The sequence below is a fragment of the Papaver somniferum genome, chromosome 8 (genome assembly GCF_003573695.1).
Source record: "Papaver somniferum cultivar HN1 chromosome 8, ASM357369v1, whole genome shotgun sequence".
Classification (NCBI taxonomy): Eukaryota; Viridiplantae; Streptophyta; class Magnoliopsida; order Ranunculales; family Papaveraceae; genus Papaver; species Papaver somniferum.
In genome coordinates this window covers 28978786-28995472 of record NC_039365.1, presented here as the reverse complement: position 1 = coordinate 28995472, position 16687 = coordinate 28978786, and the positions used below count along the sequence as shown (strand labels likewise).

At 37.2% G+C, this 16687-nt stretch overlaps 2 protein-coding genes across 2 annotated transcripts; both read right to left on the bottom strand.

Annotated features, from left to right (window-relative positions):
- Positions 1-1642: 1642 nt before the first annotated feature.
- Positions 1643-4099, bottom strand: LOC113305323. The gene is made up of 5 exons (XM_026554383.1): positions 3979-4099; positions 3017-3679; positions 2395-2884; positions 2025-2192; positions 1643-1931 (listed from the first exon to the last, which is right to left on the bottom strand). Exons 1-5 carry the CDS (start codon positions 4097-4099, stop codon positions 1643-1645), a joined length of 1731 nt encoding a protein of 576 aa, XP_026410168.1.
- A 6939-nt stretch (positions 4100-11038) lies between these two features.
- Positions 11039-12959, bottom strand: LOC113304461 (apoptosis-inducing factor 2-like). Its single transcript, XM_026553590.1, has 4 exons — positions 12703-12959; positions 12337-12593; positions 11781-12232; positions 11039-11688 (listed from the first exon to the last, which is right to left on the bottom strand). Exons 1-4 carry the CDS (start codon positions 12900-12902, stop codon positions 11437-11439), a joined length of 1161 nt encoding a protein of 386 aa, XP_026409375.1. The 5' UTR covers positions 12903-12959; the 3' UTR covers positions 11039-11436.
- Between the last annotated feature and the right edge of the window lie 3728 nt (positions 12960-16687).

Below are 16687 nucleotides of genomic sequence, written 5' to 3'. Positions count from 1 at the left end.
ATGCCTTTCAGCTTCGCGTCTCCTGCGCTTTTGGGAATCGCTAACAGAATCCACCCTTCGTGCAGTTTGTCTGATTACTTCCATAACTCGATTTGGTAAAACACGAATATATTTTCTCGAAAACTTTGGTCGACGCCAATGTTTGTATGGTAAAATTACTTCTACCCCAAACACGATGTTGATGATGATTTTGCTGAAGATCGGCCCGTTGTTTATTCTCCAATTGAATTGAGTAATGGGAGGGGGGGTACCTGCAAAAAACCCTCAGATGCTATAGTCAGATTAGGATTTTTCACAGATAATTTTGTGTGTAAGATTGCATACCTTTTTTGGTTATTGAGCCTTGTATTTATATGGTTCGAATTAGGCCCTCAATCCCAATTTCGAAATGAATATAATTCGTCTCAATTCCCTTGCATGCCTCCCTGCATTGATATTTTGGATGACTGCATGGATCTGAAATAACTGTCCCTTGCATGCCTCCAGTCATGAATTGCATTGACTGGCCCCTGCATGCCTCTCTGTGGTAACTGGCCCTACATGCCTCCCTGTCATAACTTGCATTGACTGGTCCTGCATGCTTCCAGAATCTTCCTTATGGATTTAACCAAAATGATGCAAGGGGTTGCCCAAATAAATGAGTACAAAATCCCGAACCCAAGAGGAAAGTTTACACAAGCCCAAGAAGAAGTTTACATAAGCCCACAGTGGGGCTGAGAAATCCGCAAGGCTAATCAACATTGGGCGGAATTATCCAAGGGCTACGGAATTAAACTGCGTCTTGCTACACCGAATGCGAAACTGTCATATTAAGTTGTATCGTGCTACACTGAATACAAAACTACCATATTAAGTTGCACGCGCTACACTAAATCAGGAAGAACTGGCCGGTACTGCCAACGCTGGGAACCGCCGCTGCCGCCTCTGTCGAACACTGCCACCGCAGGACATTGCCGGGCAAGGTCGCCGGTAACTGCTGCTGCTATTCAGTCAACTTCACCGGAGAATATGAAGATTCCGACGACCTGCTGATGTTGTCGTTTGCCGGAGAAGATGAAGACGTCGGTCCTCTGCTTATGATGGCGTCATGCTGACGTCATGACGGAAAATGCTAACAGCGTGAGGAATATGCCAACGGTGTTGAAACGGTAACGGAATATTCCGCAAATATGCTTATGACGTCACTAACGATAACAGAATATGCTACGGAATCTGCCTCCGCTGACGTCATCGCTTAGTCAGCTGCTGACCATGCTTTGTTGATGACGTGTCAGTATCTGGTTGGTCAATCGATGCTGACATGGCACACCCCGGTTCGTCTAACCTACTGACGTGGCACTTCATGGTTCGCCAACCTTGCTGACGTGGCAGTGCTGACATGACGCCTTGTTGACGTGGCACATCCTGGTTCTCCCACATCGCTGACGTGGCACATCATGGTTCGTCCACCTTGTTGACGTGGCAGTTGTCGGTTGGTCAAAAATCGATGGCGTGGCACGATGACGTGGCACTGGTAATGGGGCTCCTTAGTTGCTTGACTTGGACCTATGCACATGGGCCTCTATGTAAGGTGTTTGTGAGGCCTAGTTATCCATGCTTGGCTAACTTGATGAGCATATTAGGTCCAATGAATCATACTTAGCTAATAGGAGGAGCTTTGTAGGCCTAAGTTAGCCCATTTTTGGTGTAGAATATTAAGGGTACAAACAGATATGTACTGTGTAGACACGTACATGTCATAATTAGGAACATGTCTAATAGCTAATGAATATAGCTCACGAAAACAGCTAACTTTGAAGTCGTCGTCGATATAATGAAGAAACCTTCCGCCAGTTGCAGCTATTGCTGCGGTAACATACGAGCATGGGAATCCATAGACGCTCCATCTTTGGCAAGTACAACTCTTTCCCTGTAAATCTACCTTATGATATCTGCACAAAAACAACAAACCAAAAGTATATTTATCTATTCACACAAAAAAAAACTAATTCCAGAAAAAGATCGAGTGAGGGGTCAACGCTAACCTTGGAGAATGCACTTCAAAGAGGTGAGAATCTGACTGAGTAACTCTCCAAGGACGACCCATCTGAATGTGTAGTTCAAGCAAGGATTGATACACAGGGGTTAAGAGTTCTGGATTCATCAGAGAACTTTCTTCACGGCTTTCTGACATCATCTTCATTATACGTAGCCTACACGACAAAAAAAACAACAAAAGCACATCCGAACAAAAAACACATGCACTAGAAACGGTAGGACTCCTCAAGATGTAAATAGTGGATGAGTAGAGCATGCTTAAACTCTACATATATGTTTTTACAAGTACATATCAACATTTAAAAACCTCAAAAGAGTACATAGAAGCTTGTACTGTTACAAGAAACCGTTACTAACCTGATCGTGTCAACGAGAGCACAGGTAGGTAACTTCTTGTCGCCGGAAATCCAATTATTAAATGATTCGAAAACACTTGAAGAAGTCTGACCAAACCTACATCCTAGAAAGAATGCACTGGACCACTTCTCCCTAGGAATGTTGCGGCAGTGTTCAGCAACCCAAGGCCTTCCCAAATATACCATTTCTTGAAGACCGTCTTCGTATCTTGCTGGAGATAGCGCATACGTAGCTTTACGGAAACAATCGATCACTTCTTTGTACTTTTCATCAGACTTGTTGATAGGTAAGTTGTTCTTCAAATGGAAGAAGCAAAAGCTATGATAACAATTAGTGAAAACTTCAGGAATATATCTCACCAACCCTTCATCTCGGTCAGTCATAAAGGTGATGGGGCGATGGTATACAACTTCCTTAAGATTTTGTAAAAACCAAAGCCAACTTTCATTATTTTCTGCGGGCACTAAGGCATATGCAAGTGGGTAAAAGTCTGCAAAATGAATTAAAAATTAAGATACTGATTCTAAAATACTAAGAATATATAGTACACATCTCTTAATAGACAGTACATATCAATATGTACTGGTACATTAAAAAGAGTACATATTAACGAAACAATTACCTTGATTGCCATTAAGACATGTCGCGGCCATGAGAGTTCCTTTGAAGGGCCCATTAAGAAATGTAGCATCGAGAAATATCATCGGATGACAAAGTCTATAACCCTCTTTACAAGCTCCAAAGCAAACGCAAAGTCTATTGAATCTGCTTGTTGCATAATTGAAGTCAAAATCAATATGTGAACTAGGGGTAGTTTCCTTAACATCATTCACCCACCACACAAGATTAGTGTATGGCTTTACATCATTTCCAAAAATCAATTGATGTGACAGTTCTAATCCATGGTACGCATGGTGATACTTGATGTTTATCCCCCCACTAACTTTAATATAGTCAATAATCTCTTGAGGCTTAATGAGAGGGTTATGCTTGACACACTCATAAACTAAATCATTTACAAGATTTCTTGAAACAGTAGGACTCCTCAAGATGTAACTACCACCACAATTGTGCCTCCCAACATATTTCTTTATCTTGAAAATATCCAAAGACTTGTTAATGGCGACATTTTGAAGCATCCAAGAGCACCCATCCTTGCTGCATTTGGCCGTGAATCTTGAAGAATCATTGTTCTTTTTTATCACCTTATATCCTGTCCTCAAACAATATTTTTCGCATGCTAGACGAACAGCTTCAACACCACCATGGAAGAGCTGATCTCTATCTTCAAAAAATACTCCCAATCATCATGAAAAAAAAGCACCTGGTTTCCCTTTACCATCTTACAAATAACTATTTTTTGCACTCACAACCAACTCTAAAAGTTGTCAACATCAACACGTCTTGAAGAAGTAGATGCACCGGAAGATATAACATCCACATACAAATTAAAGAAAGCTTATTTCTTATTATAATGTAATGCAGCAAGCCCTTGAAGTGAATAATCAGCAACAACATGGGATGTCACTCCATTTTAAACATAATTAACAATAGTTGAGGGAGTTAACCAGCACCAGGCATTACAAATGGTGAACTTCAAATCCTCCAAAGTCGAAGACAATGTGACCAAATACGCAATATGGTGTTGATTATGGTTTATATAAGAGTAATAGAGGCTATTTGGATCAGTACCAACATCAGACATGTTTCAACCTGTACAAAAACGGTCCGAAAATAATACCACAAACACAAAATCATAAAATCATACAGTGTGCAAACATAATATGTACTGATTCAGATAATAGCAACACCAGTACAACATAATATATACTGGTTCAAAAATATGTACACTAAACAAAACTTATATGTACTGATTTTGTTACATCTACACTAAACAGAAATATATGTACCACAAAATATGTACTGATTTTATTACATCTACATTAAACAGAAATATGTACTGATTCAAAAAATTTATACTGCACGGTACATATTGATATGTACCAAAGGATCATGCAAAAAATCCAAAAAAAAGAGTAGATATCATGATTTCCCGATCAATTAAAATTAAAAACAAACCAAACCTATAATCAAAAAAGATAATACAATGATCTAATGAACAAAAAATTAATCAACATAAACAGTAAAAAAAATTGAACATATCACGGGATTATAAAGATCATGCGATTGAAAAATGTACATCATAAAATCTGATTGAACAATAAAATTACTAGATCGAGAAAGAAAACTGTGAAAAAACACCGACGAATCATGAGATCGAGCTGATTATAATAAAATATCATGATTTCAGTTGAAAAAAAAAACGAAAAAAAAAAAATCATAACAACAAAACAAAAGGAAAAGATAAGCCAACTATAAGAATTACCTGGAGTTTGAATAGCGAAACCTTAAAAATGCCGAACACCAGCAGAAATCAGAGAGACATGGTTTCGGATTTGAGCTGAAGAAAGGAAAACAACGAATTGTCGATTTTAATCTTCTGCTGCTATATGTGTTTTGAACAAGGGTATTCCTGGGATATGTAAAACACACGTAAAGAAACTCGCACGTGGGATGGATAAGAGAGTAAGAAACTCGTACTTGTTTTTGGACTACCAACTAAACGGTTTTCGTGGGTGGACTATCGAGTAAACGGTTTCTCTAAGATTGGATTAAACAGTAATTCCTACTTTTTTTCAAATATCTAAGGCTCATCACGTGCAATTCAAATATTTCGGTGGAACGTGATTAGATAAGTTTTCTTCCCAGCCATTTTAATTCCATAAAGGAACCATAGAATGGTATTATTGTGCTAATTAAGCTTAGGAATATTTTCTTTTAGTGTACAGTGTAGACTAGTCTTTTCAGAAACTTCTACAATCCAACCAAGGAGATTCATCGAGCTCTGATGTAAACATTTTCCCCCGGAAAAAGTTCTGGTCGATAAAGAAAACAACCCCAAAAATAAAAACTTTCGTCTGGAGGACCATTCATAATGGGATCGCAGTAGCCACAAAAATCAACAGATTCTTTGATACAATTCCTCCAGAATATTCCTTGTGCAACTCTACAGCTGAAACAGTAGATCATCTCTTAGTCCACTGTCCCTTTTCTCAAGCTATATGGTTTGCATCATAAATGGGTCTCAGATTACTGGAAAATCCGTATCTCTCCCTCCCTGGCTAATTCAGAGTTGGTTACAAAGTGGTGATATAAGTATTCTATCTCTTTAGGGATGGCTATACTTTAGTCTATATGGAAAATAAGGAGCACTAAAGTTTTTGAGAACAGGTCCACTACTATCCAAGACACTCTCATTATTACAAGTTACTGGTTCAGCACCTACTACAACTTCACTACGGATGACAACCTCAATTCTGAAGTTGGTGCCCCCTCCATAGTTGTTAATCAGGTAATGGAAACATGGCACCCTCCACAACATCCTTTCATAAAGATCAATGTGGACGCTGCTTGAAAGAATAGTTCATATGCTAGTGCTGCAATTGTTATGGACCCATTATGATGGATCATCAAACTCTGAACAGAAATAGGATGAGTTATGCTATGGTTTGTGGGGAAATAAATGTTATGTTTGATTTCCCAACTACAATTCCTGTTGTGATTGATGGAAAGAAAAGGTTTAATATGGAAGTTGAATACTCTTGCAAGCCTCCAAGATGTACACACTATCATGTATTTGGTCATAATCACTCTTGTTACTCAAAGCTTAAAATGAAAAAGGCTAATGCTGCTGCAGCTATTTTAGAATCTCATAAAAAAAAAGTAAATGAAGTTTGGGTGGTTAAGAACCCTAAGGTTACATAAAAAACCAGAGAGAATTTGAGGAAGATGTAATTAGTAAAAATTCTAGTGGCTCCGACTCTTTAGTGGATGCGAGTGATCCAATTCAGACAAGCAATATGTTTGCTGGTTTAGAGAATGAAGCTTCTTCAAGAATTTTGGTTGATATTACTCGAAAGGATAATGGTATTACAGTTGATGATGGCTTTAGGACTTCTGATGCTAGTAAAGTTTCTAATCTTGACAACACTTCAGGTAGCTCAGCTAAATCTCATTTTGTTAATAACTCCAGTTCTTCAATTTCCATCTCTCAAGGACTTCGGGTTAGGGATACTAACACTAAAAAGAGTTGGTAGACCTAAGAAACTCGTATTCCTATCATTAAATATGTTTAAAGCTGTTACATGGAATGTGAGGGGCTTAAATGATCCTCATAAGAAAGCTGAGGTTAGTAGATTAATTAGGCATGCTTGAGAATCATTTGTTGAGTTGTAATAAAGATAATGTTAGCAAAATAATAAATAGCTCCTGGAGCTATGTGGATGACTATATTCATAATCCTTCTGGTAGGATCTGGGTTGGTTGAGATTCTAAAGAAGTTATTATATCTGTTTTGCATACTTCTTGGCAAATAGTATTTCTAGATGTTTCTACTTCTAGAAATATCAAGTTTGTTCCTTCTTTTGTTTATGGTTTTGAATGAGGTTTCACGAAGGGCTTCTCTTTGGAATGATATTAAAGCTTTTACTAGTTTTCATAATAGGCGTTGGATGGTTTTAGGAGACTTTAATTCTATTCTTTTTGGTGGTGCTGCTGTTAGTTCTAGTCAATTTTATGATTTTCAAGATTGTGCACATGAAGCTCATCTACCGGATCTTTATTATTCTGGTTGCTTTTTTACTTGGTGGAATCAACAATAGGGTACTGGTGAAATTAGCTCAAAAATTGATAGAGTTATAGTCAATATGGAATGATTACATCAGTTTGACAACTCAAAAGCAGAATTCTTGACTCAAAGAGTTTCTGATCATTCTCCAGGTGTTGCTACTATTTTTGAGAACATGAAACATGAGCCTCCTTCTTTTAGGTTTTATAATTTTGTTACTGAAGATCCATATTTTTATGGAAATTGTTAGAGAGGCTTCGAGTCATAAGGTGGCTGGTAAAGCAACGTTTTTTCTTGTTAATAAACTAAAGACAGTCAAGGATATTTTAATGAAATGGAAGAAGGCTAAGTTTTAACACCTCTCTGTTCGGACCCCAAAAGAAAAAAAGGAAAGGTAGTGTTCCCAAGAAAATGTTCAAAAATCTCCTCTTTGTCCTGCTATGACTAAGATTGAGCGGGGGTAGTACTAAGTATTCTACTCTTATTGAATATGAAGAACCTATGCTGAAACAAATGTCTAGAGTCCAATGATTTGATCTTGGTGACTCAAATATTTCTTTCTTTCATTTCTCTATCAAGGAAAGAAGGTCTAGAAATAACATCTTAACTCATACTTGTTTTTTTGGTGAATGGTTGGAGGAAGATATCCCAATAGCTAAGCAGTGCATTGATTTTTATTCTCTTCTTTTTCATTAACGTAAGACCCAGAAGTGTGATGATAGTAGTTTTGATACTCTATCTTTTAACTATATTGTTGACCAAAATACTTCAAATGAGCTTATCAAGGATATTTCTAGAGATGAAGTTGTCTTGGCTCTTTCCACCATTGTATCTGGTAAAGCTCCGGGGCCTGATGGGTTCTCCAGTCATTTCCCCAAAGCTTATTGGGAAATTCCGGGTAATGAATTTTTTGCGGCTATCAAGAATTTCTCTTTCTAATCTAAATTTTTGAAGAAGGTAAGTAACACATTCATTACTCTTGTTGCCAAATGTGAAAACCGTTCTGTGGTGACTGATTTTAGACCCGTTGCTTGCTGCAATGTTATTTATATGTATATCGCCAAAATCATTTCTCTTAAAATGAAGAGACTTATGAGAGATTTTGTTAGTGCAAATCATTATGCATTTGTCTCCGGCAGAGCAATTCAAGATAATGTTTTTGTTTCTCATGAGCTTGTCAGAAACTATCATAGATATTCTGACTCTCCTGGATGCTCTATCAAGTTTGATCTTAGGAAGGCATATTAATACATATAGTTGGAATACAGTGGTAAATGCTCTTAGGAAGATGGGGTTTCCTGAGAAATTTATCGATTAGATCTTTCTCTGTATTTCCACTATAAAATACTTTATTTTGATTGATAGATCTCCGTATGGGTTTTTTGCTACTGGTAGGATCTTGGACCGAGACGTCCTCTGTCCTCTTATTTTTCTGGTATTGTGATGAAAGTTTTGAATCTTATTATTCAACAACAAGTGAAGGACGATACTTTTGGTTTCCATCCTAAATGCTCTTTAACTAAGCTTAATCACTTGTGCTTTGCTGATGATGTTCTTATTTTTTAAAAGGTACTCATACTTATGCTATTGTACTTAAGATTTGTCTTGATAAGTTTAGTAGTTGTTATGTTTTGGAGATCAACAAGCAGAAATCTTCTATTTGTTATTCTTTCGTTGACTCTACTACTCTTGGTCAGATAGTGGATTGTCTGGATTGTTCAGTAGGTTCTCTCCCTGTTAGATATTTGGGCATGCCTCTCTTATCTACTAGACTCTCATATGCTGATTGTATTCCCTTAATGTCTAAAGTCAATACTTGAGTTAATTCTTGGAAAGTAAAAAATCTTATTTTTGCTAGGAGATGGCATAATCTGGCACTCCTTTTTCATCATCGCTAAAAGAGCTATCAAAGAACTTAATAGGATTTTAAAAAGGTTTATTTGGGCAGGTTCTGATCTTGGAAAGAAACATATAATCCAATTAGTTGTATTATTATCTGTGTACCTTACATTGAAGGTGTCTTTGGAATCAAAGACTTATCTACCACAAAATAGCTGCGAATCTTAGGCTAAGTCCTATGGGCTAGATATCTAGCTGCTAGATTGGCCATCCATGTCAGCATGAAAACCTCCTAAGTCATATGGGATAGATATCTAGCAGCTAGATTGGTCATCCACGTCATCTGGGATCACTATAAAACGTCGTTTGCTTCGGCGCTGAGCGCTGTTTGGTTTAGAGTTTTAAATCTCAGCCGTTAGATCATAAAATTTATCTCCCAGTGCTGAACCGTTCAGCGTGAAAAACACTTTTTGAGCGCTGAACCATTCAGCTTTTCAATCTCGTTGATAGTTGAACTGCGAGCAACTGCTAGGAGAGAAAAATTACCAAATGCCAGTGTTAACTTTTTTCCCACACTTTTTTTATGATTTCCAACACTTTTTGGCCAATCTAACAGTTCAATCTAGCCCATAGGGGTTAGCCTTAAGCACATTTCAAATATTATCTATAGAACACAGAGTGTATGGACTCATTGGGTCTAAAAAAAATTGACAAAGAATAGGGACTTTTGGCAGTTGAAGATCCTTCAAGACTCTTCTTGGTGCTGGTGAAGAATTCTTGAGCGTAGGGATATTATTGAGAATCAGATTAGTTTTATTTTTGGGATGGTTCTAAGGTTTAAATTTCTGGATGATATTTGGCATCCTAATAGGAGTCACTGATTGGGTGGATACTGATACTATAAATGATATTTTTCCTGATAAAAATGCTTTGGTAGCACGTTGTATTGCTAATGACTCTTGGAAGCTTCCCTCACCTTCTACAGTTTTGGCTCAAAATGTGATCTCTCAAATTGCAGGTGTGGATTTCAATACTTCTAAGTCTGATACTACATTTGTTTAGCTAATTCTCATGGTGATTTTTATATTAAAGACACTTATAAGGTTACATCTTCCCATAAAGATCCTATGAAGTGGTATTTTTTAATCTGGTTCAAGAATCACGTTCCTAGGCATTCTTTCATATGGCAGACTTAAGACAAGAGCAAAATTGAAACAATTGAGACTGTTGGAAAATCCAAATTGTGTTCTTTATCATGGAGGCATTGAGACTAAAGCTCATATTTTTCATGACTGCCAATTTGCTTCTACCATCTGGTATGGTTTACTTCTTAAGATGGGGTATGATAAAATTATATGTGATAGTTGGGAGGAAGAGGTCAACTGGTGTGTTGAGCATTTTAGTGGTTCAAACCTTATAGGCTCTATCAAGAAGCTTGTTTTTATTGGCATTATATATAAATTGTGGAGGGAAAGAAATAACATAATTTGCTTCTACAAAGTGTTCTACTTTGCAAGTTAGTCTCCAGTTTTGCAGGATATTCAATTGAAGATGAGTGCTCATCCTAGCTCTAGACAGCCCTACTCATCGAAGGTTTATGCAAAATTGGAATGGTGATTGTTGGTTTTCTATAAAAGTCGCCATTCCCTGCTGGTGTCTTAGACCAGAAGGTGTCATATTTTATGATTAGCACTGATGGGTGAAAGAAAGATTGGTCTGGACGGAGTGGAGCTATTCTTAGTCACAAACACGGTGATGTTATTGATTGTGCCATTGGAGGTAGCAATCCTATTAGTGCCTGCTCATGAAAGGAGTTGAGCTTGGTCTTAAGCTTATTGTTTTTCATAAGATTTAGAACACCCATGTTTGTTTAGACTCTGTAACTGTTTCTTTGATTTTTGTTTCGCTCTTTGGGCTTTCTAGCCTTTTTTTTTTGTTTTGTTTTTTCTTTGGCCTTTAGCCCAGCTGATTGTAAGAAAAAAAAAAGTGAATTAAGTTAGCCAATTTTTCTAGTACACTAAAATTTAAAATTGTGCTGTATATCTCAATTTAGAGTAGAACATGACGATTATTAAATTTATGTATGTTTGGAATGTTGTTAATAGGGGAATCAATTTGTTTGATGGTGTACCAATCAAATGGTGAAGGATGTTTTGTCTAATTTTGGAGTACCTCCCAAACAAATTGGTAACCTATTAGATTTAGTGAACTAATCGCTTAGGTGTTTTTTAAGTTTATCACAAAAACACTTGTGAATGCCATCAATTCAACAAAAACACTGATTAAATATATATATATATAATATATATATATAACCTCACTTATGCAACCACAATACCACAAACAACTCCCATTTCAATGCTTTAAAAAAAAAAAAAAAAAAAACTCCCATTTCAAGCCCGACTGGAAATTTAAAATAGAAATGATCAAACTATACTCAAGATACCTAATAAAATGCAAAGGCTACAGACAAACATGAACTAATCTCCTAATCTACCGAAAATATCTTATGTGGATTAAACCCCCATAGTCTTCCTTGTCTTCCCAATGAACAGATCCTTGGATTTGATTAATCCAGGAAACCATCCAATAAGAGTGGCAAAAGGGAACTGAGCCAAAGCCTCTCTTCTACCCAAGGAAATAATTGCCATGTCTGAACCAGCTTCGTACCTTCTCAACTTACTTTCTTTTCCTCCCTCCATCAACAACTTCACGTTCTTAGCTACCAATACAGCATGATTCTGTGCCAGGTACCCTTGTTTCATTTCCTGTTCAATTTGAAGAAGATGATGGCTGAGTTAATGGAACTTCGATTTTCATGGTAATAATTGACTTCCAAAAGTTTACTTAAAGTACTTACCGGAATGTCAGTAATATCTCCAATAGCAAAGACATTCTCGCGACCCTTCACCCTTAGGTGTTCATCTACCATCACCCTTCCTTGAGCATCTATAGCCTCTTTAAGTACCGAATCTTTCATCCACGATGAACCTAACGGCCTTCCCACACAAAAGAAGTGGATGTCTGCTATAATTGTTTCTCCATTTGATGTTTTGAACATTTTATCTCCATCTGAATGAGACTTCAAATCAACCGACTGACCCAAAATTACTTCAACCTTCCTTGAGGTTAACCAATCTAAAGCCTTCTTAGAAGCCTTTGGTCCGACGAAATCTAACAACCTCTCCCTACTATGAACCAAAGTCACTTTCTTGCCGGGAAAATCAACAGCAAGCTCCCCGGCAAGTTCAACTCCACTTGGCCCTCCCCCAATGATTAAAATTGAATCTGCTGACTCTATCTTGTTGTACTCTGTCATATACAAAAAAGGATTAACAGTTCAATTTGCGGACTCTATATGTAAATTCATGAGAATGTACATAAACTTATTCTGTTGTTAAGAAAATGCAAAGTACCTGCTTGATATTGTTCAACCCTCTCGCTTTTGGTCTTGGGGAACGAATCATTATGACCAGTAGCAATGACAAGGTAGTCATATGGTATCGACTCTCCATCAGCAGTTAATACTTCTGTGTCTGTGACACCAACAGCCGAAGACATTGCAAGACGCCCATCTGTGAAGTAATCCTTGTGCTTTATCACCATTCTGTCCGCAACTGATGGCTCAATTTTTGCTCTCATGCCCGCCCATGTAATTTCAAAATACTCCTTACTATTTCCAATCAAAAGTACCCAAACAAAAAATTATGATTATTACTGTAAAAATGGTATGTCGAAACAACTAAAGAAAATGGAGTACATAATATATTGGAGATGCTTACGGATCTACGAGAACAACATCAGCAGCAGATTGAAGAGATTTTGCAGCCAGTGCACCAGCAAGTCCACCACCAACAACAACAACTCTCTTTTTCCCGGTTTCTGATGCCATCGATGATGAAGAGATGAAACTGAAAAGTATATATTTTCTTGCAAAGCTATTAAAGAGATTGAGAAAATTGATTAGGGAATGAAGAACCATTTTTGTTTTTGTAATGGAGGTTTAAGGAATGGAGTTTAGAGTGAATTTATAATGAGGGAGAGAACTTCTTTCCTTATTTGGGTTGTTAAGCCTGACGTACAGGAATCGAAGGAATGTGGAGGAAAGCGATTGGAAATAATTAATCTTCTTTTCACTTTCGCTTTCTATATATCTTTTCTTTTCTTTAGTCTTCTTACCTACCATTCAGGTTGGAGATGCTACGAACATGCGCATGACATTGTTACCGAAGGTTCTTTAGGATGACGTAGGTTGTGAAGTCAGCTACGGGGACAACGTAAGATACGAAGTCAGTTCGTGAGACTAGGGAAAGATTCAGGATTTCATTTTGGTAGGTAGAGCTGCACAAGACCCGGTCCGGAACCGGTGTACCGATCCGGAACCGGAGTATCCGGGACAGGTACCGGTTTCTAAAATTGAGAACTGGTGTAGGCCGGTACAGGTACTGGTTCTGGGGTGAGTCCAGGTCTGTCCGGCCCATAAGTCCCGGTTAGTTATAGCCTTAGATTTTTTTAGGAATCTTACATCCTGACCGTCCCTCTCCCTCCTAGGTATAACATATCTCTAATACCCATTTGGCCATGTTAGGTTAACACACACTTTCACTTATTCTCTCCTTCTTTTTCACGGCCGAAGAGAAAACAAATACTCATTATTTCCTCCTTCTTCTTCTTCTTCTTCGCTGACCGAGCATAACAGAGCCATTACAATCCATAAACAGATATTACGTACGCCCTAATTGAAGATTAAAACAGACTTCTTAGGTTCACATCATCTAGGATCAGAAACTAGAGGAGTACAATCATACCTAACATGAATATTTTTGACCTCTTTCTTTTGTTGTTCCATCAACGAATCTTAAAGGATTGACGAATAGCATAGATCTGTGAAGTATGACCACCATCACGTAATTGATTTTCGGTACAACAACTCATGTTCAATCGATTTTGGAAATAACATGCAGTTCTGTTTTTAATAAATTTAGGGTTCATGTTTTATTTTAAATTTATGTTACATTGTATTTAATTGAATGTTTAATTTATGTAATGTTTGAGATTGAGTTGGAATGGTATACCACGACTTCGATGGTTGTTTCAAATGGGTTTCTGAAATTGAAAGTTGGGGTTTTGAAGGAAGTTGCAGCTAATGGAAAATTGATGACATTGAAGATAACAGAGGGATGAAGATTGGGTTTGAATTGATGAAGAATTAGTGGTTCAATTTGAGAATGAGAAGATTCAGTTGAAGATTAGAAGATTTGGAAGAAATGATTTGTTTTAATGATGTTACATTTTGTAATTTGGATCTTGGCAGTGATGAATGCCTCCAATCCTTGAAATAGATCAGAATGTTTCTATCTGTTTAATCTTAGCAGTTGTATGTATACGATCTTGATGTGTTCAGTGTAAATTGATCTTGATTTGCATGTAAAAACCCGGTACCGGCTAGAACCGGACCGGTATCACCGGTACAGGTACGAGTACGTGTACATGTAATGAGATATGAGAACCGGTCAACACCAGGTACATGTACCGGGTTCACAAGAAACCCGGACTGTACCGGCCCATGTGCAGCTCTATTGGTAGGGCTACAATCCACGTTTTTCATTTAGCACTTTCAGACGAATTTTTTTTTTTCTTTTTTTTTTTAAACTAAAATTAATCATCGTTAATAGAAACGGGTTTACAAGAAGGGTATATTATTTATATGTCCTTACTTTTTAATAACCTTATCCATTTAATAGTAGATTACCTTAATACCCTCATCCATATAATATTTTTCTTTATTTTAAAATGGAACAAATTTCTTCCTCTACCACTTCACCACCACCACTAGCACCACCACCACCAACATTCAACTACCATTCTACCACCACCGTTTAACAACCACCACCTACCAACCGCCACCACTAATATTTCACCACCACCATTACACCACCATCAGTCCTCCACCACCACTAGTTCGTTGCCGCCACTAACACTAGCTAGTTCGCTGCCACCGCCACCACTGCCACCGCCGCCACCACTGGTTCAGATATTTTTGTATCAATAACAGTAGTTGATCCAAATAAAAATAGAACCAACTGTAGAAGTTGATCCAGTTTAGGGGATCAACAACGATAGTTGATCAAAAAAAAGGATCAACAGTAGAAGTTGATCCATGTAAATGGAGTGAACTTGGCGTGAGTTGAACACGCATCATCTGACCATTGCACCACAAGTTCAACATTGGAAGAAATTTACATAATTTAAACTACAAAGCATGATTTAAACTACAAGTATGATTATACTTATCCAAGGAAATATTGTCAACAATAGGAGTTCAAAGGATCAACAACAATAGTTGATCCCATAAAAAATTGGGTCAACAACAGGAGTTGATCCCATAGATGGATCAACAACCATAGTTGATCCAATAAAAAATTGGGTCAACAACAGGAGTTGATCCCATAAAATGGATCAACAACAACAATTGATCCAATAAAAACATATAAACAACAACAATTGATCATTACCTGTAGCTTCATAAACACCACCGTCATCGCTTCCACCACTGCCACCACCACCAAAAACAATCAGAACCAAATCCAACACCAATTTCATCATTCCAACCAAAACCACCTCCATATACATCATCAATTTCTTAGTTCTAAACTATTCTCATCTACGTCACAATCACTTATAATACCACCAGTACCGAAAGAAACTTAGATTCAAATACATACCTCATCCGTCGTCGTTGCTACACCACCACCATAAATCGTAACCTAAACCAGATCTCGATCTATAATCGCAACATAAAATCAGATCTCCATCGATTAAAGGAGATATCATACTTATCTTTCGATTCATTTTTTGTTGATTAATCTTCGTTTTTCAGTTGTTGTTGATGATTTTCATCGACTTTTCTCCATCGTTTTTTTTTTTGATGAACTGATGTCGTTGATGGATCTGGTTGAAGAATAAGGGCAAGAAAAACATGATAGAACATAAAATCAAACACATGAACTGACGAAGTGGTGGTGTAGATTTTGGTGGTGCTGATTCTGGTGGTGGTGGAAGCGACGTAGATGATGGTGGGAGAAATTTCATTGATTTGATTATTTTTTTCTGTCGTAAGAAGTGATGAAGAAGAGGGACAATGAGGAGGATAAATGCGGAATCATTAAAATTATGTTTTTAATGAAAATTTTCAATTATTCCACTAGGGATATTTGTAAAGTTTGTTAGGGATATTTGTGAAGGCCCATCAAAAGGAAGGACAATAGTTCAATTTCGCAACAAGCTGAGCTTCTCTAGAAGTCGAAGTCAGAAGCAGATTTGTATCAAACGCGCTATAATTGTATGCTGGAAAAGAAAAAAAGTTAATTTTAGTTTTGAAATCTGACAACCAAACTAACTTCTGACTTTTCGACTTCTAGAAGTAGAAAAGCTACTTCTGATATGCTATGATTCCAAACAACCGATTAGCAGAATTTTGCGGTGCACTAACATCTTAAAATTGTACGTGGACGTTTGTTGTTTTTACTAAATCCCAAAGACCCCTAGTTAAATTTTTATTTTCCTTGTACCTTAATATTTGCATCGTTGATTCAATAGGATTAGCTGGTGGAATTATAATTGCTTGGATAAATGATTTTCACTTTGAAATAGTCCAATGGAATATTAACATGAAAAACATAATAGTGAAAACCAATGTTGAACCAAAAAAATTATTAGAGCATTGCTCGGTCGAACTCGCATGCGTTGCTATCTCAAGCATGTTTG

Bases quoted from the DNA above. Each gene is read 5' to 3' on its own strand.
- LOC113305323 (XM_026554383.1), bottom strand. From the start codon at position 4,099: ATGTCTGATGTTGGTACTGATCCAAATAGCCTCTATTACTCTTATATA. The intron at 2,193-2,394 runs GTTAGTAACGGT...TTTGTCGTGTAG, and splicing joins GCTCTCGTTGACACGATCAG to GCTACGTATAATGAAGATGA. The intron at 1,932-2,024 runs GTTAGCGTTGAC...GTTTTTGTGCAG, and splicing joins TTTGAAGTGCATTCTCCAAG to ATATCATAAGGTAGATTTAC.
- LOC113304461 (XM_026553590.1), bottom strand. From the start codon at position 12,902: ATGGTTCTTCATTCCCTAATCAATTTTCTCAATCTCTTTAATAGCTTT. The intron at 12,594-12,702 runs GTAAGCATCTCC...GATTGGAAATAG, and splicing joins GATGTTGTTCTCGTAGATCC to TAAGGAGTATTTTGAAATTA. The intron at 11,689-11,780 runs GTAAGTACTTTA...CAAATTGAACAG, and splicing joins GAGATATTACTGACATTCCG to GAAATGAAACAAGGGTACCT.